General features: G+C 50.2%; 2 protein-coding genes across 4 annotated transcripts; one reads left to right on the top strand and one right to left on the bottom strand.

The window, feature by feature from the left end:
• Window positions 1-521: 521 nt before the first annotated feature.
• LOC125354240 (chymotrypsin-like elastase family member 3B) lies at window positions 522-7,523 on the bottom strand. The gene is made up of 8 exons (XM_048349845.1): window positions 7,479-7,523; window positions 7,085-7,170; window positions 5,536-5,633; window positions 5,300-5,434; window positions 4,892-5,028; window positions 3,847-3,989; window positions 1,890-2,042; window positions 522-603 (listed from the first exon to the last, which is right to left on the bottom strand). Exons 1-8 carry the CDS (start codon window positions 7,516-7,518, stop codon window positions 586-588), a joined length of 810 nt encoding a protein of 269 aa, XP_048205802.1. The 5' UTR covers window positions 7,519-7,523; the 3' UTR covers window positions 522-585.
• Window positions 7,524-8,436: 913 nt separating this feature from the next.
• Window positions 8,437-26,613, top strand: LOC125354239. 3 transcript variants are annotated; one of them, XM_048349843.1, is made up of 3 exons: window positions 8,437-8,643; window positions 18,074-18,182; window positions 25,711-26,613. In XM_048349843.1, exon 3 carries the CDS (start codon window positions 25,740-25,742, stop codon window positions 26,553-26,555), a length of 816 nt encoding a protein of 271 aa, XP_048205800.1. In that variant the 5' UTR covers window positions 8,437-8,643; window positions 18,074-18,182; window positions 25,711-25,739; the 3' UTR covers window positions 26,556-26,613. The 3 variants fall into 3 exon arrangements, with proteins under 3 accessions (XP_048205800.1, XP_048205799.1, XP_048205801.1); XM_048349842.1 differs by having other exon boundaries at window positions 25,679-26,613; XM_048349844.1 differs by lacking the exon at window positions 18,074-18,182 and having other exon boundaries at window positions 25,679-26,613.
• Window positions 26,614-26,632: the final 19 nt, after the last annotated feature.

The following is a 26,632-nucleotide window of genomic DNA, read 5'->3' as shown; positions in this document are numbered from 1 at the left end:
CTGGGGCAGTGTGGAAGTGAGCCACACCTATCTCTTTCTGGGTCCCGAACCAGAAGGGATAGCTTTGAGACCATCCCCCACCTTGCGCCAGTGAGCACGTGTGCTCCCCTTTTCCAGGGCTTTGCCCAGAGGGCGGTACTATGGGAAGTGACGTTAACCTATGAGGGAGGTCCTTGGGAGCTGCTCTTGGGTGGACAAACTCGCCAGCCTATTGCCAGCTCCTGCTCAATCCTTGTCATCATCATTATATTACTGTAATCCCCTCCCGATTAAACCGGATTGCTCTCCGAAGCGTTTCCTTCTGCACCTGGCTTCCTTGGTGGGTAAGGAGGGAGGAAAAGGGGATCTCATTCGGCCACGTGCACTTTAGGCTTGCCCGTGTCCCTTCGCTCCACCTTGGCCACCCGCTGGTCAGGTGCCCAGGGGAGAGGGTGAAAAGGGGAGCACTGATAAGGGAGTAAACTTAGCATCCTCGCACCAGGGGAGGTAAATCTAGCCCGGCAGGGGAGGACTCAGTGTTGGACTTTCTGAAAACTCTTTATTTATGAAGGAATTGGGATTGGCACAGCCAGCTGGGCCTTGATGCTAGTTGTTTGCAATGGTCTGGAAAAAAGCAAGAGTGGAAAGTAACAGTGTAATTAGAGCCAGGTATAGAAGTTTACACCTATAATCATATATAGTTTACACCTATAATCATATATCATTCTTTTAAGCTAAGAATGTGAGCATTGCGGTTGTAAGCCAGCCTGGGCTTGAACTTGAGGCCTGGGCACTGTCCACTAGCTTTTTTACTCAAAGCTGGTACTCTACCATTTGAGCTACACCTTTGCTTCTGTCTTTTTTGGTGATGAATTGGAGATCAGAATCTCATGGACTTTCTTGCTCTGGCTATCTTCGAACCACAATCCTCAGATCTCAGACTCCCAAGTGTTTAGGATTAAGATGTCAGCCACCAGGGGCTGGGAATATGGCCTAGTGGCAAGAGTGCTTGCCTCCTACACATGAAGCCCTGAGTTCGATTCCCCAGCACCACATATATAGAAAATGGCCAGAAGTGGCGCTGTGGCTCAAGTGGCAGAGTGCTAGCCTTGAGCAAAAAGAAACCAGGGACAGTGCTCAGGCCCTGAGTCCAAGGCCCAGGAATGGCCAAAAAAAAAAGTCAGCCACCAGCACTTAGTGTTTTTCCTTTGGTTGTGAAAAAATATCAGTGATGTGTCAGGCCACCTGTCCTCAGAGGGGATCTGAGCTCTCCCCAGTGATAGCTGTCCCCACCCTTCCACATTATTGTCAACTCCTTACCCTGCCCAGCCCCTAGGAAGCTCTTTGCACTGTATCTCTCTCCCCCCTCTCCTCTCTCTCCCTCTCCCCTCCTCCTCAAGAAGGACTTGCTTTGATGGGCACTGGTGGCTCCCTCCTGGAATCCTAGCTACTCAGGGGGCTGAGATCTGAGGATTGAAGTTCAAAGCCATCCCAGGCAGAAAAGTCTGTGAGACTCTTATCCCTAATAAACTACTCAGAAAAAGCCAGAAGTGGAGCTGTGGCTCAAGCTGTAGAGCACTAGCCTTGAGCAGAAGCTCAGGGACAGCACCCAGGCCCTGAGTTCAAGTCCCAGGAACAACAGGAAAATAGAAGGAAGAGGAGGGGGAGGAGGAGCAGGGGGAGGAGGAGGACCTTCTCCAGAGGAGACCCTCCTAGCCATCTGCTAAGTTCAGGAACTACAGAAGGGCTTGAGAGACCCACCCAGAGCCCATTCTCTATGCTCAGGGCCACAAAACATCTCTAAACCCTCAGGAATGCTCCCAGAACTCCCCCATCATCCCCGAGGAGCCTTCCCGGCCCTCCTCTAGATCTGTGTCCACCCCTGCCATCCAGCACCCTGCTCCCCTCACCTCCTCAATCCACTCGTTGAAGGCTGAGACCCGTGTGAACACCGTGGGCTTCTTGCGGGTGTTGCAGCCAAAGCCAGACACAAAGCTCGTCACTCCGTGGACCTGCCAGGTGCCATCTCCAGCAGGGCAGTTAAGGGGTCCTCCAGAGTCACCCTGCAATGGTCAGAGAGGAAAGGGGCCAAGCTGCAACTGAGGAATTCATAAAACTCACCCCATACTTGACCCGTAGTTTGCTCATCCATGATGGGGTCAAACAGCCACTTGTCTTGTGAGTGAGTTGGTGTGGATGGAATAAGATATTGGCCTGGTACAGTCACTAATGCCTGTAATCCCAGCTACACAGGAGGCTGAGATTGGGAGGACTGTGGTTTGTGGCCAATTCAAGAGACCTGATTTCAGCAGAAAAACCTGGGCATGGTGGCATGAGCCTGTATCCGCTATTCCAATTAGAATGGAAAAGATAAACAGGAGGTCAGAGTTCAGGCTGTCCCAGGAAAGGAGCAAGATCCTCTTTCAAAAGTAACCAGAGGGGGGAAAAAAAAAAAGGACTGTAGGAAGCATGGCTCAAGCAATAGAGACAAACCCTGAGTTCAAACCCCAGTAACACACACACACACACACACACACACACACACACACACACACACACACACAAAATAAAATAAGGGGCTGGGGATATGGCCTAGTGGCAAGAGCGCTTGCCTCGTATACTTGAAGCCCTGGGTTCAACTCCCCAGCACCACATATACAGAAAATGGCCAGAAGTGGCGCTGTGACTCAAGTGGCAGAGTGCTAGCCTTGAGCAAAAAGAAGCCAGGGACAGTGCTCAGGCCCTGAGTCCAAGGCCCAGGACTGGCAAAAAAAAAAAAAAAAAAAAGATAAAAGATCTTGGCCAAAAACTGGTAACAAGGTTGCAGTCGGGGAATGGCAGTTCCTACTCTTAGTACAACAGTTAATCATTGGTGTTATTCTTATACTCATAGTACAGTGGAAGCATTCTTTTGTAGGACTTGGGGATGAATCTAGGGCTTCCAGTATGTCTGGCAGGCAGGTGCTCTACAACTTGAGCCCCATTCCTTTCCTTTTCATTTGTAGTTTGCTTTTGAGAGAAAGTCTTGGGACCTTTTCTTTTCTTTTTTTTTTTTGGCCAGTCCTTGGACTTGAACTCAGGCCCTGGGCATTGTCCCTGAACTTCTTTTTGCTCAAGGCTAGTGCTCTGCCACTTGAGTCACAGTGCCACTTCCAGCTTGTTTTTGTTTATGTGGGACTGAGGAATCGAACCCAGGGCTTCATGCATGCTAATCAAGCACTCTACCACTAAGCTACATTCCCAGCCCGAGTCTTGGTAAGTCTGATCAGGTTAGCTGAGAACTCATGATCCTCTTGCTTCTGTCTCTAGAGTAGCTGGCATCACAGGCATGTGCCACCATGCCTGGCATACAACAAGAGTATTTATTTTTTGGGCAGGGGGCTTGAACTCAGGGCCTGAGTGCTGTCTCTGAGCTTCTTTGCTTAAGGCTAGGACTCTACTACTTGAGCAACAGAACCATTTCTGGAGATAAGAGTCTCATGGACTTTCCTGCCCACAATCCTCATATCTCAGTCTCCTAAGTAGCTAGGACTACAGGCGTGAGCTACCGGCACTGAGCAACAGGAATGCTTTTAATGCTTGATTATAACTTCAGAATGACAGTGGCGTGACTTTCCAGGTCACAGGGCCAGTGTCCCTGACTCTATGGCTAGAGAAGCCTGAGGACTGGAGCAGGCCAGTGACATGCACAGCATGTGGTGTGTGGAGCTCCCACTTCTACCTCTGGAGATGATGCTGGCTTCCTCTCCATCCTGACTGGCCTAGGGCTGAACAAGGCTAGCAGCCAAGATGCCTCCTCTGCCCCTCCACCTGTGGACAGATGGTCATGCCCCTGGCGCCCCGTGGGGCAGGAGAGAGAGGACTCACATTGCAGCCAGAGACAGTGTCGCCGCCAGCACAGACCATGGTCTTCTTCACACTGAAGCCCCACCAGTCCCACCTGGAGCAGTGAGCATAGTCCACCACGGGTAGCAGCGCCTGCTGCAGCTTGTCAGGGAGAGGCCCGTTAGCTGTGGAGACAGAGCGCACTGAATAATGGGGTGCAAGGCTAGGATCCCTGCTTTTCTGGCCTGCTGTGGACTATATGATCTTGCATGCCTTTTTTTCTTTTTCTTTTCTTTTTTTGGTGCTGGTCCTGGGGCTTGAACTCAGGGCCTGGGCACTGCCCTTGAGATTGTCTTGTTCAAGGCTAGGAGCCAGAGCACCAGTTCTGGCTTTTTCTGTATATGTGGTAGTAAGGAATCGAGCTCAGGGCTTTATCAATGCTAGGCAAGCACTCCACCACTAAGCCACTCCCAGCTCTCCGAGGTTTTTGTTGTTGTTTATTTTTGTTTTTGCCCAAGGCTAGTCCTCTACCATTTGAGCCATAGCTGCACTTCCAAATTCTTTAGTAATTTAGTGGAGGTAAGAGTCTCACAGATTCTGGGCTGGGGATATAGCCTAGTGGCAAGAGTGCCTGCCTCGGATACACGAGGCCCTAGGTTCGATTCCCCAGCACCACATATACAGAAAACGGCCAGAAGCGGCGCTGTGGTCAAGTGGCAGAGTGCTAGCCTTGAGCGGGAAGAAGCCAGGGACAGTGCTCAGGCCCTGAGTCCAAGGCCCAGGACTGGCCAAAAATTAAAAAAAAAAAAAAAAGAGTCTCACAGATTCTCCTGCCTAGGCTTCGAAATGGGGTCCTCAGATCTCAGCCTCCTGAGTTAGCTCGGATGACAGGTGGGAGTCATCAGTGCCCAGCCCAGATGTCCCATTCAACTATCTGTGATTAGGAGGATGGGGCAGAAGGCTATATCTGGAGGGGAGTGAGGGTACAGTGTAAGAACTGGTCTTGGGGAGACTCCCTGCACCCCCCTCCCGCAGGGCCCGCCCTTCTGCCAATACCCCCTGGTCAGCTAGCAGGGGCAGCACTTACTGGAGAGACGGCCCCAGCCGCTGATGTAGCAGGGTTCTCCATTGGGTAGGATTTCACCGGCAGGGGGGAGGCAGGCGAGCTGGACTTTATCTCCTAGCTCAGCGCTTCGAGAGAGCTTGACCAGAGCAATGTCATTGCTGGGAGGGAGAGCAGGGAAGAAAGGAGTCACTGACTGCTCCACGTTTGTCTTTTTGGTGTATCATTGGACTTTCCTTCTCAGACTAGCTTCAAATCTGGATCCTCATATCGCAGCCTCCTGCGTAGTTAGGATTATAGGCATGAGCTACTGGTGCCTGTCTGGCAATGGTCCTTAAGGCTCTGCCTCTACCCTTGGGGGTGTGTCCCTCAAGCCCAAGTCACAAAGGAAGAGCTGGGGAGCCCAAGCCCCAAGCCTGGGAGCTCACTCACCCACAGGACACACATTTGTCATTCCACTTGGGGTGCACGAAGAGACCATCAGGGTTGACGGGGATCACCTGCTCAGGCCCCTCTTCCACGGACCGGTCATACTCACCCAGCACTACCTGGTAGGTCAGCAAGGACCTGGCAAGAAGCAAGGTCGGTGTGGGCCTGGGGCTGACCTCCCTCCTCTCCATAGCCATGCCTGGCTCTCATGCAGGGAAGGGGCAGAGGGGACGACTCACGAGATACAGTGTCCTGCAGTCAGGACCCAATCGGGGGTGATGAGGGTGCCACCACAGGTATGACGGAAGGCCCCTTCTTTCTCATACTGCAGGGAGACCTAGAGGCCAAGAAGCACAGAGCCTGAGTAGCCTCAAGCCCACAGGAAGGGTGGCCATTAGTGGACTGGTAGGTTCCGCACTGTGCAGCTCTCTTGAGCAGTGCACACCCACACAACTGCTCATCTGAGCCCTATCATTTTTCCTCTGGATCATTTTGTTGGTGATGGTGGTCCTTGGGCTTGAACTCAGGGCCTGGGTATTGTCCCTGAGCCTCTTTGTGCTCACTGCTAGTGCTCTAGCACTTGAGCCACAGAGCCACTTGTGGTTTTTGAATGGTTAATTAGAGATAAGAGTCTCATGGAGACTTTTCTGCCCAGGGTGGCTTTGAACTATGATCCTCAGATCTCAGCCTCCAGAGTAGCTAGGATTATAGATGTGAGCCACTGGTACCTGGCTGGATCATATTTTGATCTGCTAAAGTCTCTCCCACCTTAGACTTTCTGGCCTTTCTGGGGACCTCAACAGTCTCTACCCCCTAAACTTTCTTTTACTCAAGAACTCTCCAAGACTCCTTCTTCTCAATTTCCCTACATTCTCCTGCATGCCAGATCTTTCAGGGTTTCTTGAAGCTGCATAAGCACCGCTCACCCTGAGTCTTCTGCCTCTCTTCTTTTCTTGACAAGCTTTGATTTCCCCAAAGTTTCCAGGAGAGCAAGGGATGGCCAATTCTAATCTATGAGTCAGATCTGACTCATGACCTGTTCTGGTATTTTATTCTTGGTATGTGTCAGTACTAAGACTTGAACTTGGGACCTCTACACTTTTGTTTGGCTTTTTTGCTCATGACGGTGCCCTACCATTTCAGCAAACACCTTCACTTCTAGCTTTCTGCTGATGGGTTGGAGACAAGAATTGCATGGACTTCTTCTGCGAGGGCTGGCTTTGAATCATGATCCTCAGATCTCAGCCTTCTGAGTAGCTGGGATTATAGGTGTGAGCCACCAGGGCCAGGCTTATTTTTGTTGTTGTTTTCTTGTTGTGCTGAGGATGGAAGCCAGGTCCTTATACATGCTAGGCAAGCTCTTTACCACAGAGCCACATCACCTACCCTGGTACCTTTTTCTCCTTGCTGGTACTGGGTGTGAATTCAGGGCCTCATACTTGCTCAGCTGGCACTCCATCACCACTTGAGCCAGCCCTGCTTTTTGGTGCCTATTTTGGAAGTGGAGTCTAGAGAACTTCCCTGCCCAGGGTGGTGTTGCATTGTGGTCATCCAGATCTCAGCCTTCTGAGGAACTAGGTTCCAGATGGGAGCCACTGGTGCCCAACTGACTCTATGCTTAAATTGCAAACAGCCAGGCGAGAGTTATATCTTGAGCTGGCAAAGTCCCTGGCCTTGGGGAATGGAAGTGGATGTTAGGAGGGAAATGACAGGAACTGGGTGGCATGCATGCTAACCTGGGAGCCTGGAGCCCAGGGAGGGCCTGAGGGCAGCGGGAATTCCACCTACCTGCCAGGGCCAGCTGTAAGGAACAGCATCCTCACCATTGACCACGCGGCTGGAAGGGTTGTAGAAAGATCGGCCACAGCCTGAGGCTGGAGGAGAGAAGAGAGGTGTCTTTCCACCAGAAGGGAAGAGGAAACCAGAGTTTCTTAAAGAGAAGAAGCTTTATGCCTAGATCCCCCAGGCCCTGAACCCTGAGACTTCACTGTTCCCTGAAGGACTCCTACTATAGCTCATTGGGTTCTTCCAGCTTTCTGCTGACCTGTTCCACCCATAGCTTCCCCAACTCTCCCTCCAGCCCCACGCAGAAGGACCCTGGGTTCTGGATGTCACCCCAGGAGCCAGGGTGGGGGGCTAGACCAGCTCAGCACGAGGAACAGAGATACAGGCTGGAGCTTACCCAGAGCCACACACAGGAGCGAAGTCAGTAGCCGGAGCATTGTGTACTCTGTGGTGACAGAAAGGGAGCCTGGGGCTCTAATATAGGGCAGCAGGCAGGTGGAGCGGGCCACACAGGGCCCATTCCCCATAGCAGGTGGTGGAACCCCAGGCCTTCTCAGGGCCAAGGCCACAGTGGGGGAATGCAAGCCCATGGAAGGACCTGGATTCCTGCATCCTGAGACTGCACAGGTGGCACTGAATGAGCCAACTGATAACAGAAAGTTCCTATCAAAACAAACCAGCCTCTTCCCAGAAAGATCTTAGGCTTGGAGCCTGGATTCAAAACACAGCTCTGCTAACTACAAGTTCTTTCCCATGGTAGAGACCAGAAATCTGAGACTTACCAGCTCTAGATTTCTGGGGGTACAAGTGGAACCCTGCCGTCCATACCATTGGTGTCTGGACATCTTTGGTTTAGCACGTGCTTTCTGAGATCCCTCTGTGTCTGCCAGACGTTGACAAGGTGCTGTGTATGTGGGGGGTTGGAGGAGTAGGAAGAAGGGGTGTATAGCTCAGTGGCACAGCAGGTGCTTAGCCTATTCAAAGGCCCGAGCTCCATCCCAAACATTAAAAAGAAAAATGCACAGATTTTCTGGATGTCTGCCTGCCGGCACTTGTATCCTAGAAACGGGGGCAGACAAGGCTTAGCTGGGCTGAGGGGGCCCTCATGGTGGAAGGTCAGCTGTATGCCTGGGTGGGGGTTTCGGGAATGACCTCTCTAGCCACACCCTCCATGGGGCCTGCCACTTCCGTAGCCTGGGCCCTGGACAAGCCGGAGAACAGCAGTGGGAACAGCTGTGAAAATCCTTCCAACCAAGATTAAAAATAGCCATGCCCTCCCTTGCCCCTGTTTTATTTGCTCAGCTTGGGCGCTTGGCCCCAGTCCCCAGGCCCCACACTGAGGTAGGGCAGGGGAGGGCCTAGAGTGGGCCCAACTGGAAGAGAAGTGTCTCCATTTCACTGGGAACAGTAGGGCCTTGGGAGACCACCCAGCCCAACCGGAGGACTCGGGGAGAGGCGATGTCATCCAGAGAAAACCCAGGAGTGCTGAGGGCACCAGGGGCGTCCTGATCTTCCCCCAACTGCAAACAAGAAGTCTCCCCAAGTCTCCCACTTGGCCTTGAGTAAGTCCCAGTCTCAAATGGGCCTGTGGCCCAGGGGCCCTTGGGCTCTTCTGAGGCCAGCTGTCCATCACCCTTTCTGCCTCATTTTCTAGAATTAACCCTGGAGGGGGAGGCTGGCCCAATAGCAGCCTGAGCAAAGCTCCTAAAAGCAAAACACTTCTAGACATGGGAAGAGAATGCTAGCCAGGGAAGATAGAGGGGCTCTGTCTGCCCCAGGCCTCAGGCTAAAGCCATGTGAACCCTTTCCTGAATGGAAGGGGGGGGGGGTTGGGTGAGAGTTGGGGAGCAGAAATTAGGAGGTGGGTCTGGGGGAAAGGTTGGAGGGAAACTGCTGTTTGGGGGGACCTGTATTTCTAGTTTTCTCCCAGTAGGGAAGTCCAAGAGGACCAGACTTTTAGCTTAATCCCCTCCAAGTTTCCAGTGGCTAGAAGGGAGCCCTGCATGTTGTAGGTAGCCAACAGTATTTACCAAAGGAGGGAAGGAATGAATCGATGAAGTTAAAGGACACTTCACATGCCCTCCGCTTCCCACCCATCCTGGAAGTGCAGTAGACCCTGACGTTGACACAGGCACTTGTGGATCCTTCCCCTCTCCTCTACCCCCGCCCCCCGCCCCTCACATCCTTGGAAAGATATGGTCTGTTGGTGACAGTCCCACAAAGGTAGAACCCTCCCCCCCACCCCGGGATATGTTTCTTTGTTCACTGTCCTGACTTCCTCTCTCAGATCAGAACCCACTGGGCACTCAGGAAAGAAGAGGACTGAGGTGGCTCGTGCCTGCAGAGCTAGCTACTCAGGAGGCTGAGATCTGAGAACTGTGATTTGAAGCCAGCCCAGGGAAGCAAGTCCATGAGACTCCTAGCTCCAATTAATCTCCAAAAAGCCAGAAGTGGAGCTGTGGCTCAAGTAGTAAAGTGCTAACTTTGAGCCAGAAAGCTCAAGAATAGTGCCTAGGCTCTGAATTCAAATTCCAGGACTGGCCAAGACACACACACACACACACACACACACACACACACACACACACACACACACACACACACACACACACACACACACACACACACACACACACACACACACACACACACACACACACGGGACTGAGAAATACATGATCAAACACAATTCAAATCATGTATTTTTGTTTTTTGCCAGTCCTGGGGCTTGAACTCAGGGTCTGAGCACTGTCCCTGGCTTCTTTTTTTTTTTGGCCAGTCCTGGGCCTTGGACTCAGGGCCTGAGCACGGTCCCTGGCTTCTTCCCGCTCAAGGCTAGCACTCTGCCACTTGAGTCACAGCGCCGCTTCTGGCCGTTTTCTGTATATGTGGTGCTGGGGAATCGAACCTAGGGCCTCGTGTATCCGAGGCAGGCACTCTTGCCACTAGGCTATATCCCCAGCCCTGTCCCTGGCTTCTTTTTGCTCAAGGCTAGCACTCTACCACTTGAGCCACAGCGCCACTTCTGGCTTTTTCTATTTATGTGGTACTGAGGAATCGAACCCAAGTCTTCATGCATGCTAGGCAAGCCCTCTACCATTAAGCCATATTCCCAGCCCTGACTTTTTTTTTTTTGCAGTTTCCCAGACCCTTTAATATGCCAATGTCACAGTGAATTGCACAAAGGACTGGCGCCCCATTGCCTTGTAGATCCCCCAGTCCCTCTCAGATGGGCAATGCAGCCTTAGGAAAGGAGACCCAGGATCAGGCAGGTGCCCCATATAGCGCCCAAAGAAGCCGCTGAAGGGTGCTGGGCTGGTATATACACAGGCACATCTTGTCCCAAGGACTCCGTTACCTCAGCTGGTATCTGAGAAAGTTGCTGGTTAATGGGCACAACATTTTCCTATAGCCAGTGCCAGGCTTTCCTGGGAGTGAGCAGAATGAGAGAAGCATGCTGTGTGTGTGCACAGGGGGTGGCAGGGCGGGGGTGAGGTTCCTCCTTCCCGTGCTCTTACAGGGCAAATGTACATGCCATACATGTTTGCTAGCACATTCTATATTCCAGGCGCTCTCTTCACCACATGGGACCCCCTCTGTGAGGAAGGCAGGTAAAAGCCAGGCCCTCCCCAGGCTTAATGGTACACTGTAGCATCTGCTCTGTCTGCCCTGGCCACCTCTCTAGGCCCTGCTTTCCCTGCCTGATGGAGAGCCTATGGGCTTCTGTGTCTCCTCTGTCGATGGAAAGTGCCAGAAAGAGACCACTTTGGGAAGTTCAGTCCTCAGCTCCCTGCTGGATAGAGTGCTTTGCAATGGCTTCATTCCTATCCCCCAGGCCCTAGTGTCTCCTTCAGCCTTCTTTTCCCATCACTACCTTCTCTGAAGCTGCCTCCTGCCTTTGCCCTTCAGGCCCGAGGATGGCATGGACTCTTCACTGTTGTGAGCCTCAGCATGCTTCACCACCCCTTGCTCAGTTTTCTAATCTGTCCCAACTTCAGAAGCCCCTTGGTGGCGACATTTGTTTACTTCTGGACCCTGGTTCATCTGGCCCCCCTGATAGCACAGGGAGGTAAGAAGTCCTCCCATCATTCCAGGCCCTCGTGGGCATTTGTGACCCTTCACAAGCAGCAAGCCGTGGAGGACAGGGGTGGTGACAGGTAGCTTGTGCCTCTAGCTTTGCAGTGCTTGTGCTCTGGGGGTTAGGGCCTAGAGCTTGTGACACCTGACTGGTTGTAAAGGCTTCTGTATTCTAGGGGAGTCATCACTTACAGTAGGTGTTTTATTTGTTTTGTACCAGTATTGGAACTTGAACTCAAGGCCTAGACACTGTCCTTGAGCTTTATGGTTCAAGGCTAGCACTTAACCACTTGAGCCACAGCTCCACTTCTAGCTTTTTGTTGGGTCATTGGAAATATGCATCTCACAGACTTTCCTGCCTGGGCTGGCTTGGAACCATGATTCTCAGATCTCAGCCCCTGAGTAAAGCTAGAATTACAGGTATGAGGCATTGCTGCTGGCTAGCACCTCCAGCACTTGACATTGCCAGTGGTAGGGTCAGGACCTGCTGCACTCAACAGCGCTGCAAGTAAGCACTGCCACTCCTGCTGCTGAGCCAGCTCCAATGCCAGTGGGCATCTCCTCCCACTTACCCTGCTGCTGATGTTCCCACTGGCACAGAAGCCCTGTGGGGCTGACAGTGCTCCTGCCCACACTGGAGGCCCTGATCATCTGCTGTTTGCTCCAACACCTCTTCTGCCAGTGGCTCCTGCTGTTGGTTGCTCTTGCTGGAACAGCTACAACCACCCCACCATTGACCTCCCCTCTACCACCCTGGGTTGCTATGCCACTCCTGAGGATGGCTTCCACTATTGCAGGAACCCCTTGTTGGCTCCACTGCTCCTCGTACCAAGATGGCTGTGAACACCCTGCCCTTGCCACTGCCTCATCAATACAACTTTAGCTACTCAGGATAAAAATCAAAACCAGGCAAGACTGTTGGAGAGAAGACTTTATTAGGCCTTATGTTGCAACACCAGAAACCAGCTCAGTAGGGCATCTCTCAGGTGACTCACAAAATATGCAGAACACCCTCCTTATGTAGCCCATTCCAATCATGGAGGATCTTCATGTAAATGAATGACTGTGTTTGCAGCTATCATGGCACAGTCTTCCTCATTAGTCTTAACAGTCTTTTATGCAAATGAAGGACTGTGCTTGTACCAATCATGACACAGTCCTTGTTGTCAGGGCAGTCCTTTATGCAAATGAAGATCTGTGTTTGCACCAATCACAGGCCTGCTGGGCGGGTAACAGATGCCAACTGGTCTGGGTAGAAATGGCTGTAGCCATTTAGAATTCTGAGGCTTCTGCTGGCAAAAAGGCCTGGTGTATGTGCTGTCTGCTGGGCAGTGACTTCAGGAGCTGGAATTGTGCTTCCACAGTGAGCTGTGGTAGTTGTGCAGCTTCCTCAAGGTGTCCACGGAGGGTTCAAAGCTTTATGCTTTATGAAAATGGTCCAGTTAGCTACCTAACTGCCTTTTATTCAAGGAAGCCAGGGGCTCACAGAGCTGCCCATTAGGGAATTAAATCACCCATCTCCCACTATTTCAGCCTATTTAAAGAAAAAAATAAAAATTCAAAAGGGTGCTTACAAAGACATTATTATTATTATTATTATTATTATTATTATTATTTTGCTTGTTCTGTTTTGTTTTTTTTTTGTCAGTCCTGGGGTTTGAATTCAGGGCCTGAGCACTGTCCCTGGCTTCTTTTTGCTCAAGGCTAGCACTCTACCCCTTGAGTCACAGTGCGACTTCGGCTTTTTCTGTATATGTGGGGCTGAGGAATCGAACCTAGGGCTTCATGTATGTGAGGCAAGCACTCTACCACTAGGCCATATTCCCAGCCCCATCGAAGACATTATTATCATTATTAACGCTGCTTTTTTGTCTTTCCAGTACTGAGGATAGAACTCAGGGCCTTACGCTGGTCAGACAAGTGCTCTAACACCTAAGCCATGCCCCCAGTACTTAGCAGTTCCTTAATGGTATGTAATAGTAAGCCAACAATGCTCACAACTTCTGCCAGTCTCCCAGGAAGAGGTGGATCTTTGCCATATTTTATGACTATGATTCAAGTTTAGTTGAATATGACAGAAACCCAAAATAAAAAACATAGTAAGAAATTTAATTGGATGCCAGTGGCTTATGCCTATAATCCCAGCTACACAGGAAGCTGAGATCCAAAGGTTCACAGTTTGAAGCCAGGCTGCACAGAAAAGTCATTGAAACTTCATGTCCAAATTAACCAGCCAAAGAGCAGAACTAGAACAAGTGGTAGAGCACCAGCCAAACCACCATAGGCTTTGAGTTCAAGCCCCAGCATTGGAAAAAAAAGAAAAAAGAATAACTGAAGCTATTTATTCCCAGCTGGATGCCAGTGGCTCATGCCTGCAATCCTAGCTACTCAGGAGACTGAGATCTGAGGATTGCCATTCAAAGCCAGCCTAGGAAGGAAAGTCCATGAGACTCTTATCTCCAATTAACCACTAGAAAACCAGAAGTGGTGCTGTGGCTCAAGTGGTAGAGCACTAGCCTTGAGCTGAAGAGCTCAAGGGACAGCGCCAAGGGACACCCCCCCCCCCAAAAAAAAGCTATTTATTCCTTCTAACATCAAAGCCACACTGGCATTAAAGCTGCCACCTGCTGTCAGGCTTCTCCTGTCATGCTTCCACTTGGCCATTGCTCTTGCTGGGATGACTCCAGTCACTGCACTATTGCAACATAAAGCTTCTCTCTGAAGTCTTTCTTACCTGCTTTTGTTTTGTTTTGCCAGTCCTGGGGCTTGAACTCAGGGCCTGAGCACTGTCCCTTGGCTACTTTTTGCTCAAGGCACTCTACCTCTTGAGCCACAGCACCACTTCTGGCTTTTTCCGTGTATGTGGTGCTGAGGAGTCGAACTCAGGGCTTCATGCATGCAGGGCAAGCACTCTACCACTAAGCCACATTCCCAGCCCCAAGAGAATAGCTTTATTGTGGCTCATAATTTGGACCTTCCCATTTATGATCAGTGAGTTCTGATGCTTTAGGCCTGGGAATACATGGCAGGGCAGAGTTGCTGGCCAGTGGACAGGAAACCAAATTTTAATTTAAAAAATAAAAGGAAGAGGAAGAGAGCAAGGTCCCATTATCCAGTCTCTGGCAAACCCCCAGTGACCTGAATACCCTCTCCTATGCTCTACCTCCCGACATCACCTTTAACACCTGGGTCTCTGAGGACTATTCAGTATCCAAACTATCCAAGGCCGCATACCTCAGAATAAGGCCTTATAACAGGGACAGCCCTAATGTAAATAGTTCAGATGAGGTGGGGCTCATTCAATGTGATTAGTGATCTTAAAGAGGAAACTGACACAAAGCCATACACATGAAGAGAAGATGGCCATCTACCTACAAGCCAAGGAGAAAGACCGTCCTGTGCCAGATTCTTCCCTTTCAGTCCCCAGAAGGGAAGCACCTGAGGGGCCATCCCGACAACATGTTTGATTTTGGATTTCTGGCCTGTGAAATTATGAGAGAATGAATTTCTGTTGCTGAAGTCACCCAGTTTATGGCACTTTGTTTTTGGCAGCTCTAACACACACAGACTCCAGATAGGAAAAGTGCCCCCCACTCTGGAATTAGAACACACACACACACACACACACACACACACACACACATACACACGAGCCACAGAGATGGTGTAGGGAGAAAAAAACCTACTGGTCTGGAAACCTGCTGTCACAGTTGCTCAGAACTTCAGTCTGCTTCCACCCCCACCCCCCTACCTCCGACAATGGAGTGAGGAGTAGCTCTCAGGACTAGAATTTCTGTGATGTTGAGGGGAAAGCTGGGGCTGGAGACCCTTGCAAGAAGGGTACCCCAGGACAACAAGAGAGCCGGAGAATGAAGGGCTTTGTCCAGAGAAGAACAGGTTTCAATGTGCAGCTGAGTGGAAAATAGTTTGAAGAAGATCAAGAAATCTATTAGGAGCCAGGTGGCAGTGGCTCACACCTGTCACCCCAGCTACTCAGGAGGCTGAGAGCTGAGGATCTCAGTTAGAAGCCAGCCCAGGCAGGAAAGTCTATGAGACTCTTATCTCCATTTAACCACCCAAGAGCAAGAAGTGGACTGTGGCTCAAGTCATCCTTGAGTGAAAAAAAAAAAAAAAAAAGCTCAAGAGCAGCACCCAGGCCTTGAGTTCAAGCCCCAATACCAACACACACACACACACACACACACACACACACACACACACACGCACGCACAAAAATACTATTAAAGAGTCTAGCTCAAATTCTTTAGAGGTTGTCCCAGTAACCAGGGTGGGGGGAGTGAGGCATGGCTGGGCTGAGGAGGAGGCAGGTGTTCCAAGAGAACTAGTCTGGACTGGAAGTGACAGAGAAATCAGACAGGGCTTGCACACACATGTCCAATTCTGAGCCCCAGATTCACAGGCACTCCATGGGACCTGCACATGATGGGTGTCAAAGCACACAGGTGTGCACATAGCCACTGCATACATGAATGCGTGCATGCGTGCGCATACGTGTACGTGTGTACGTGCACACACGCACCCACATACAGAATATAGAACAAGCACTGTCCCTGGCTTCTTTTTGCTCAAGGCTAGCACTCTGCCACTTGAGCCACAGCACCACTTCCAGCTTTTTTCTATATATGTGGTGCTGAGGAATCGAACCCAGGGCTTCATGTATATGAGGCAAGCACTCTACCGCTAGGCCATATTCCCAGCCCCCAAATAAGTTTTTTCTTTCTCCCTCCCTCCCTCCCTCCCTTCCTTCCTTCCTTCCTTCCTTCCTTCCTTCCTTCCTTCCTTCCTTCCTTCCTTCCTTTTTCTTTCTTTCTCTTTCTCTTTCTTTCTTTCGTTCTCTTCCCTTCCTTCCTCCCTCCCTTCCTTCCTTTCCTTCCTCTGTCCCTCCCTCCCCTCCTTCCTCTGTCTGTCGATCGATCTGTCAGTCTATGTGCCAATACTAGGACTTGAACTTGGGGCTGGTGGGCTTTCTTTCAGATTTTCCCTCAAGGCTGGTGTTCTATAATTTGAGCTACACTTCCACTTCTGGCATTTTGCTGGTTAATTGGAGATAAGACTCTCTCAGACTTGTCTGTCCAGGATGGCTTTAAACCTTGATCCTCAGATCTCAGCCTCTGGGGTAGCTAGGATTACAAATGTGGGCCACTGACCTTGCACCAATAAACTTATCTCTTGCATACTGATTCTTACTCTGGCCTGTGACTTGGACAAAGGTAGGGCAAAAAAAAAAATACCCAAAACATTTCTAACAAGACCCTGTGGCTAGATGCTTCTAGCATGGAATTGCAGCCTGTGGCAGCCCTTCCCTGCCTCCAAGCTCACTAAATTCCTCCAGCTCCAATGTAATTATACAAGTGACCAGTAGGCAGAGCCCCAGAGCCACAACTGTCTCCAGGAGCTTTTCTAGTAAGTTTGTGTAAGCGTGTGTTCATCTCTGGGTGTGTCTGAGGGAGAATAAAGGTCACAGGGTTTCCTCACTGGGGTTGGCTTGACTTTGGTTGACACACTGACTACCGATTCTAGATACTCATCCCTCAGGTTCCACTGTCTTGGTACAGGAATAGTGCTGAGTTTCTGTTAGATGAATGTACAAGTGAATGGATATGTGAATCAATGGATGGATAGATTGGTGGATGGATGAACAAATACAGAATACATGAATAGAAGAGTAGATAAATAAAGAATGGGGAGTAAAGAGAGAGGTCACCAGGAGTCAATAGCTCACACCTATAATCCTAGCTACTCAGGAAGCTGAGATCTGAGGATCTGAGTTTGAAGCCAGCCTAGGAAGAAGTCCCAGATCCTTATCTCCAATTAACCATGAATAAGATGCAAATGGACCTGTAGCTCAAGTGGTAGAGTGCCAGTCTTGGGTGAAAAAAGAATCATTTAAGGTCGGGAGTTCAAGTCTCAGTACTGACACTCACAAAAGAGAAATTAAAAGTATAAATAAAGGAATTAGAAGAAGCATGACCCACAGGCAGTGCTGTGCCCTGCCAAACTCCCCATCTTCCTGGACAAGTTGGCACTGGTGCCCCCTTCAGGGAGCCCTCCCTGCACCCCTGAGTGCTCAAGAGCAGGTAGGGCACTCAGCATGGAGCCTAGCCCAAGGGAAGCCCTGAAGAGTGACAGAAACCTAGCCTCAAATGACTCATCCCATTGTGCAGTCATTTGCCTTGATTGTCCTCAAATTTAGCAGTGAATGCTAATTATTGCCTGTTTGTTGATAATACTCATCTTTGCTTCATAATTGTGTGTGTGTGTGTGTGTGTGTGTGTGTGTGTGTGTGCCAGTATTGGAGCTTGAACTCAGGGCCTAGGTGCTATCCCTTATGTTTCCGTTTGTTTGTTTTTCTCAAGGCTTGCACTGGATTACTAGAGCCACAGCTCCACTTTGGCTGTGTTAGTTGGAGATAAGTATCTTTCAGACTTGCCTTGCCAGACTGACTTTGAACCAAGATCCTCAGATCTAAACTTCCTGAGTAACTAGGATCACAGTCATGAGCCACCAGCATTTGGGGGTAATTTCTTTTCTTTTCTTTTCTTTTTTTTTTTTTTTTTTTTGCCAGTCCTTGGTCTTGAACTCAGAGGCTGGGTACTATCCTTAAGCTTCTTTTGCTCAAGGCTAGCACTCTACCACTTGAGCCACAGCACCACTGCCAGGCTTTTCTGTTTATGTGGTACTGAGGAATCAAACCCAGGGCTTCATGCATGCTAGACAAGCAGTCTACCACTAAGTCACATTCCCACCCTACTTATTTCTTTGGGGACAGAGTCTTCTATAGGTTTCAGGCTGGCCTCAAACTCATGCTCCTCCTGTGTTCGTTGCCAAGTTCTGGGTTAACAGCATGTGCCACCTTGCCTAGCCCATTACCAATGGTTTAACATTGTCCTCCAGATCCTGGAATATGGGACTATGGCTGTATCTGACTCCATTGCACCACTGCAGCAATTTGTATGTATGTAGGTGGAACTGCCAGAGCTGAGCCTGGACCATAGAGCATTTGGTAAGTGTGTACTGTCATGGTCAGCTGCACATTCTTCACTGCGACCCTTCCTCGCCCCCATTTTACAGAACAGGAGACTAAAGTGTGGAGACACTCTACTAATTGCCTACCCCCATTCACAGTGCCAAGCCGGTGACCTATTGTCCTACCTGGCACAGGCGCCATCTTTTCTCAGCAAGTTTGCCCAGAAATGTACATGATGACGATTTTTTCCCCTTATAGGGAATCCTCTAGGCCCCTTCTGGGGCCTCCTGTCCCCTCCATTGGCTGTTCTACCTCAAAAGCCAGCTTGGCAAGAGGGAGCACTTGCTGGCTGAGGCTCCAGCCAAGCCCCACCTGCTCCCGAGCTCCTGATCTCAGGCCTGTCCTGGCCTGTCCTTGCTCTCCTGGGCTTAGGGAAGCACTGGATTTAGCAGCAGGTGAGAGTGGGGGCTTTTATCATAACTCCAGGTGTTGAGGGGGTGCGTGTGGGGAGTGTGACTCAGGGTGCCTTGGTTGGTTGGAAAGGAAGAATCCAAGCCCAGGAGAGATTTCAACTCGTGGGGGCTCTGGTGAGTCACGCTACAGCTAGTCAACCAAGGCTGGGCACAGATGGCCTTCAGGTAAATTGGGAGAGCAGGGATCTTTTGTTTTTCCGAGATTTGTTGTTGTTGTTGTTGTTATTCACTGGTTTTATTAGCATACATGAGTTGTACAATGTGGGGGGGGGGTGTCCACATCTGCATGCAACGTATTCCAGTCAATCTCACTCTTCCTATCAAGGGGAGCAGCTGTAATGGCGGCTAGTGTTAGCTATCCCCTAGACTAATCTGGATTTCACACACATGTGACTGCTGAACTGGGTTTGCTCCTACATTATGCTTTCCAAAAATCATGAGGCTGAAGAGACAGGAACCATGCATGCCTCCCCTCATCCCAGGTGAGGGGAGGGGAGGAACGGCTGCAGGGCAGGGGAGGGGTAACCAGCAGCGTGTGTGCTAAGGCACAGGGTCCTTGGGTATCTGGAGAAGGAGGCTTATCCCTTCACTTTGAGGGGGCAGTGATGCCCTTAAGTCCTGTACTGGGGTTGGGGAAGGAACTGGGATGCTCCTGATGAGGCTGTTGGTAGGCCAGGCAGAGGGAGAGTCAGGTAGGGAGGGAGAAAGGAGGAGAGGCAAGGCTGATGCATAGGTAGGATTAGTAGCTGGTTTGGAGATGGAGTCATGCCAAAGTTGGGGGAGGCCTAGGTGGGGCAAAGGGCTTGTATATGGAGGCTGTGCAAGGTGGGGAATTCCACACTTGCAGGACGGTCTGAGACCCTAGCCTTTATCCTGCCTTGCTAAGGAGAGAGAGGAGGCTGGGCGTGGCTGAGGTGGAGGGAGGGACTTAGTGGGGTAGGCTGGAACAGCTACATGCCCTCCTGTCCCTCCTCCAGTGCTGTCACGAGTCCTCACCAACTAAAGGGCAGCCCACTGTGTCTCTAGCTTCATGCTCTTAAGTCTGTAATCTCTAGGGTCCAGAAAGTTGATTTTTTTTCCCCCCTGCTGGTCCTGGAGCTTGAACTCAGTGCCTGGATGCTGTCCCTGAGCTTCTTTGGCTCAAAGCTAGTGCTCTACCACTTGAGCCACAGCTCCACTTCTGGCTTTTTTGATGGCTTAGTGAAGATAAGAGTCTTACATTTTCCTGCCAAGCTAGCTTTGAATCATGATTCTCAAAGCCCAGTCTCCTAAGTAGCTAGGATTATAAGGGTGGGAGCCCAGCTCAGAAAATAGAATTCTAATTCTGGCCTGCTGGCCCTGTTTTTGGCAAATCCTTTGCCCTCTCTGAGCTTCCTATGACTTCACCTAGAAAATAAAATCTTAAATTGGGTGCTAGTGGCTCATGTCTATAATCCTAGCTACTGTGGAGGGTAAGATCTGAGGATCCTAGTTCAAAGCCACCTGGGGTAGAAAAGTCAGAGAGACTCTTTATCTCCAATGAACCAACAGAAAGCTCAAGTGGTGGAACATCAGTCTTGAGCGGAAAAAGCTCAGGGACAGCACCCAGGCCCTGAGTTCAAGCTCCAGTACACACACACACACACACACACACACACACACACACACACACACACAGAGTAAAGGAAGAAAGGATTAAACGAAAGTATGGATACGAAGAGCCCAGCACCCATGCTATTGGGGTCTGGGGTGAATAGTGAGTGATCTGTCAGTGTCGGCTTCTCAGGGGAGCCTGGCCACGAGGAGGAGCAGGCAGCTCCTTCATATCTCACCCCTCCTGTGTCCCCAGATTGGGAGTCAGCCGGACCCCAGCAGGCCTGGAGAGCAGAGGCAAGAGGGACTCTCTGGACTTATTGGGACACCGCTTGGCTTTCTGGGAAGATGGAGAAATAGCACATTCTTCCCGAAATAATTGTTCTGGAGCTATTTCCAGTAGCTCTTAGTGCCCAGGCCAGAAATGGCGAGTGATCTCGATGCCTGGGTACTGTCAGGACAAACAGCCCAGAAGCCCAACCCTCTGACTGGCAGCCTGCCTGCCTGCCTGCCTGCCCCCAGCCCAGAGCTGAACCAGGCCCTGGCTGTGAATACCACCTTTCTTGTTCACTCAGTTCTGCTGCTCTGTCTCCCAGGGAGCCCCTCCATCCTTTCTCTCCGCTCCCCACCCAGCCACCGTGATGCCTCCACTCCAGAGTAAAAGGCTCTCAATGATTGCAGGGGGCTTCCCCTGTGGGGAACCCCCATATGTGGGGGTTTTGTCATCCTGCACTGGTCATTAGGAGAACACATTAGGAGAACACTGGTCAAATTGGAGAACACAATCCCAGAAGACAAAGACAGGCTGAGCCCAGTGCTGGTGCTCCTAATCCTAGCTTGTAATCCTAGCTACTCAGGAGCTGAGATCTGAGGATTATGGTTCAAAGCCAGCCTGGGCAGGAGAGTCCATGAGACTTTTATCTCTAATTAACTACCAGAAAACTGGCAGTGGAATTGTGGCTCAAAGTGATAGAGAGCTAGTTTTGAGCAAAAGAGCTCTAGGTCCTGAGTTCAAGCCCCATGACTGACAGAAAAAAAAAAAAAAGACAGTCTGAAAAAGAGATGTGAGGAGCTTAAGAGACATAAGGAGCCATGCACAGTCTAATCCTGAGCTGGAAAAATAGTTCTCATGAAGAACATTCAAGGGGCATTGGGTGATATTGGAATGTGTGTTTGTGTGTGTGCGCGCGCTAGGACTGGGGCTTGAACTCAAGACCTTTTGCTCTCACTTGGCTTTTTTCACTCAAGGCTGGCACTCTACCACTTGAGCCATATCTCCTCTTCTGGCTTTTTTGTTTGTTAATTATAGATAAGAGTCTCATAGACTTTTCTTCCCTGGTCTGGCTTTGAACCATGATCCTCAGCGCTCAGCCTCCTGAGTTACCAAAATTAAGCTCTGTAGAAACTGATTGTGCTCGTGTATGTATTTTAGAAGATATCTTGTTCTCCCAGCATTGGGGACATGAAGGACGCTGTTATCTGCAACTTTCACTCAAAGTTCTTACATGTGTGTGGGTGGAGTGATAAACATGGCACAAATGGTAATAATTAATGGATTTGGACCAAGAGTATATGAGCTCATTGTCTTGGAGTTTTTCTCATGTGTGTGCCAGTCCTGAGGCTTGAACTCAGGGCCTACACACTGTCCCTGAGGTTTTTTTTTTGAATGAATGTCCTTGGAGACCTGGCCCCCAGCAAGGGGCCTCCAGTTCCCAAAGATGCTCTGAGAATCGCTCTCTGAAGAGTCCTCAGGCTGTAGTCAGAGCCCAGCACAGACTAAGCATTCAACATGGGATTTCTGGATTCATAGGGAGAGCTGAGAAGGAAGGAAAGAAGTTGCTCTCAGTCTCCTCCAATGGGTCCCCCAAAAGAACAACATTTGAAGGAGACTCCATGCATGTCGGCTTAGCCAAACATGGTGGTGCATGCCTATAATCCTGGCACTCAGGAGACTAACGAAGGAGGGTCAAGAGATCAAGACTCACCTGGGCTTCATAGTGAGGTTGACTGGGTTACACAGCAAGATCCTACCTCAAAAAAAAAAAAAAAAAAAAAACACCTGAAAGAAAAATAAATAAATAAAAGCCAGGCATGGGTGGCTCACACCTGTAATCCTGGCTCCTCAGGAGGCTGAGATGTGAGGATCGAGGGTTAAAGCCAGCCTGGGCAGAAAAGTTCACGAAAGTCTTATCTCCAATCCACATCAAAAAGCCAGAAGTGGATGTATGGCTCAAGTGGTATAGTGTCAGCCTTCAGCAAAAACGCCTGAAAGAGCTAGGCACCAATGGCTCATGCCTGTAACCCTAGCTACCCAGGAAGCTAAGTTCTGAATATTGTAGCTTGAAGCCAGATCAGGCAGAAGTCTGTAGGACTCTTATCTCCAATTAACCACCAAAAACCGGGAAGTAGAGCTATAACTCAAGAGGTAGAAGCTATAACTCAAGAGGTAGAATGCTAGCCTTGAGTTAAAAAAAAAAAAAAAAAGCTCAGGGACAGTGCCCAGGCCCTGAGTTCAAGTCCCAGTACTGGCATTAGAAAAAAAAAAGTACTGAGGATACGGCTCAAGGGGTTGAGCTCCTCCTTAGCAAGGTCTTCAAGGCCTTGAGTTCAATCCCCAATACCATTTATACACACACACACACACACACACACACACACACACACACACACACACACACACGAAGAACAAGAAAAGAAAGGAAAGAAGAAAAAGAAAAAAAGTTTGTAAACTGTTGAGGGAAGAGGAGAAATGGGTGATGCTGACCGCAGCAAGCGAGAGTCATGTTTGAGTTAGCATAAAACTCCCTGGCTCGCAGCACAATTAAACACAAGAAAAACAACAAGGAACACTGGAAATGGGCCACCCCAGCCTTGGTTCAAAATTAGGGCCCATCTGTCCTGGCAGGCTTACTGTGGCTTTGGCTCTGAAGCAGTGGGTGGGGGGAGGGGGGGCCTGGGTGACCCTGGATGCCCCTCCCCTCTCTAGGATTCCATGATTCTATGACATGGGCAGCACTCTGAGGTGACAACATGAAGGGATCCCCAAGGGAGCGCACAGAGGTCTATGCCACCTACCTCCCAAGAGACAGAGTGAGAGGGGAGTGGGCCCTTGGGGCAGGCGGGACCCTGGCCAGCCAGAAGGGGAAGGAGGGGTCAAGCTATCCATTACCTCCTATTTTTCTAGGGAGGAGGAGATGGGTTGGTGTTGGCCAGGAAGGGAAGAGGCTAAAGTGAGGATGTTCCATCCATTTCAGACCCAAAGGACAAGGGCAGCTGAGGGGCTGCAGGCGGGGAGGGGCAGGCAGCTGTTTTCTGGGTGGAGTGGGCTCAAATACCACTCTGTGGGTACTAGGCAAAAGCAAAGGACCAGCCGGAGCTGGCAGCAGGGGGTGGGGGACAAGCCAGAGCCTTCCTTCTGGCTAGGTGGGAGTAGGATTGGGGGGCCGGTAAGGGATGAGAGGGACGTTACCTCTGGTTGGACCTAGGCCGGCTCCGGGACAGGAGGTGGGCTCAAGGGAACCATGCATCTCCAGTTTGGTGAAGTTACAGTCTCTAGGAAGTGCCCACTTTGGGAGCAGAGCAAGAACCCTGCTGCCCCTCCTCTGATGGGGTGGGTGAGGAGATAATAGTGTCAGAGGACAGGAACAAATTACTCTGCAGCCTCAGACTCAGGAGCACACTTTTTGGGGCTCCACCCACCCCACTCACTGTTTTTTTTATTTGTTTTTGCAGTGCTGGGGATTGAACCCAGGGCCTTGTGCTTGCTAGGCAAGGTGCTATACCACTTGATCCATATCCCCAGTCCTTTTGTTCATACTTTGTTTATAAGATAGTTTCCCTAATTTTGCCTAGCTGGTATGTGCGTGTGTATGTGTGTGTATGTGTGCTGGTCATGGGTCTTGACCTCAGGGCCTGGACGCTGTCCCTGAGTTCTTCAGATCAAGGCTAGCACTACCATTTTGAGCCACAGCACCACTTTTGGTTTTCTGGTAGTTAACTGAAGATAAAAGTCTCATGGACTTTCCTGCCTGGGCTGGCTTTGAACCTCGATCCTCATATCTCAGCCTCGTGAGTAGAATTACAGATATGAGCCACCGGTGTCCATCTGCCTCTCTGATTTTGAATACATGACTCTCTTGCCTCCGCTTTCCAAGTAGCTGGGATTACAAGCATGTACCACCACTTCGTTTCGTGTGTGTGTGTGTGTGTGTGTGTGTGTGTGTGTGTGTGTTGCCGATATTACAGGTTGAACTCATGGCCTCTCATTCTCTCATATTTTTTTTGCTCACAGCTGATTCCTTAGCACTTGAATCACATCTCCAGTTTTTACTTTTTTGCTAGTCAATTGGAGATGAGTCCCATGAACTTTTGAGCAGACTTCAGTTCTCCATTCGGAGATCTCAGCCTCCTGGGGAGCTAGGTTGACAGGGGTGAATTGCCGACAGCCAGCGTTCATTTAGGATTCTTGAAGTCAGATCAACTTAGTTACAGGGCTAGCTAGACTCCACTGGCTTCTCTCCCCCAGTGCTCCAATTGAGGAAGGCAGGAAAAGTTTGGTAAGGATTCCTCCTTAGTAGACTGTAGGGGACAATGTTACCCTAGCAACATAACATTGTCAGGAGTCATCGGATACTAACTCTGACATTTACTGCCTACAAGCTGTGTGACTCAGCTAGTTATGACATCTCTCTGGGCCTCAGTTTCTCCCATCTGTCAACTGGGAGTAATGGAATGCCTCCTTGATTTGTAGTGGGAATTCAATGAGTGGATTCCTGTGAAAGTGGGCCCACGGTGGCAGAGCCTGCAGGATTCATGAGGCTAGCATGTGGTGAGCTGTACCGTGGCTGTTTATTGTTTGCTGTCTTCTGAGGCTGGTCTATGCTAGCCCTTTTGCTGTCAAGACATCTATCTGGTTCTTGGCCTTTGTGGTCTCCTGGAGTCCCCGCTTCAATTATAAATGAGGGTTTCAGAATATGATCTAGAATGCAAAGAAAAAGCTGTTGCCTCCTCCCCTTTTCCTAGGGGGACCCCAAATCTTGGTCACTCTCAGAATTTTGCCTTCCTTCTCATTTCTTCTTTTGTACTTTATAAAGAAGGGAGTATTGGAACCTGGCACCAGTAGTTCATACCTGTAATCCTAGCTACTCAGGAGGCTGAGATCTGAGGATCATGGTTTAAAGCCAGTCTGGGAAGAAAAGCCTATGAGACTCTTATTTCTAATTAAGCAGCAAAAAGCCAGACATACAGGCATGGCTCAAGTGGTAGAGCACCAGTCTTGAGTAGAAAAAGCTAAGAAAGAACATTGGCCTTGAAGTCAAGCCCAGTACCAGCACAAAAATGAATAAATAAATAAAAGATATTAAGGGTATTGATTTCCATCTTGAGAGTCCTTAGGCCTAGAAGGAGAGGGGAGTGGGGGTAGCACTGGGTCTCTGGGGGGAGTTGGCACAAATCTCAGATGAGCCTACCCACCTTTCTTCTCACCAGGCCTGGGTAACCAAACTGCTATCCCATCTCAGCCACAGGCTTGATTGACCCAGCCAGAACCATGTCCCGACGCCAGATGAACAGCTCCAATAATTACAGCTATTGTGCGAACCATCCCCATTCTGCATCCTTTTCTCCCAGAGTCCCAGGCGGGAGCCCAAACTCCAGCCTAAACACCTACAAGGGCCTGCGTACCCGTATCCCAAGTAACTCGGAGTTCGGTAGCCACTCAGAGTGGTATCCCCCTTCTTCCAGAATGCCCCTGGGAAAAGGTTGCACGCACTCCAAGGGCACCGACACCAGTCACCTTGTGAAGGTCCCCACAGTGGCCAGGAGGGCCCCTTGTCATCCAGGTGGCCCTCGTTGCATGCTGTACACGGATGGCCCCTCCCATTCCTCCAGCCCTACCTTTCTGGACCAGCTTATCAAAGGCATCAACTATCTGGACCGATCCACCGGCATCTTCTCCAACAACCAATCAGCCCAAGCGCTGAGTTTGCCCAGGCTTGCAGCCAGCTATCTGGAACGAGCCGCCAACGCCCTCTACCTGGATAACCTGGAAAACTCCACACCTCACAGCTGCCCCAGCCGCAGTATTGGCGTTGGCCCTGACCGCTCCTCAGATAGCACCAGCATGGTTCCCTCTGCCAGGCCCAATGCTACGCTCCAGTACCTGGGTGATTCCACCAATGTGGGCAGTCAGCAACCACCTCTCCGCCCCGAGGGGATGTCACAGAAGTCAGACATCAAGCTGCCGGAGCTCCGACTGATAAGCAATGGTCTCCTTTCCTTAAGTCGTCTGCCTAAATTGTGGGAAGCAATGCGCTCTAGCATCAATGCCTCAGAACCCATCACCAAACCTCCTAACTGGTGGTGACATGGACTTAGGCAATGGGCACACTACCATCCGGCTACAGCATGGAAAATAAATTCGTCTGTGGAAAGATGTTTCTT

The sequence above is a fragment of the Perognathus longimembris genome, chromosome 7 (assembly GCF_023159225.1).
Source record: "Perognathus longimembris pacificus isolate PPM17 chromosome 7, ASM2315922v1, whole genome shotgun sequence".
NCBI classification, from domain to species: domain Eukaryota; kingdom Metazoa; phylum Chordata; class Mammalia; order Rodentia; family Heteromyidae; genus Perognathus; species Perognathus longimembris.
The sequence above is the reverse complement of the archived record's forward strand: the minus strand, read 5'-3'. Positions and strand labels throughout refer to the sequence as shown.

Coding starts and splice junctions, on each gene's coding strand:
- LOC125354240 (XM_048349845.1), bottom strand. CDS start 7,518: ATGCTCCGGCTACTGACTTCGCTCCTGTGTGTGGCTCTGG. Junction 5,634..7,084: donor CTTACAGCTGGCCCTGGCAG/GTAGGTGGAATT, acceptor CTTGGCCTCTAG/GTCTCCCTGCAGTATGAGAA. Junction 5,029..5,299: donor GACAAATGTGTGTCCTGTGG/GTGAGTGAGCTC, acceptor TCTCCCTCCCAG/CAATGACATTGCTCTGGTCA.
- LOC125354239 (XM_048349844.1), top strand. CDS start 25,740: ATGTCCCGACGCCAGATGAACAGCTCCAATAATTACAGCTATTGTGCG.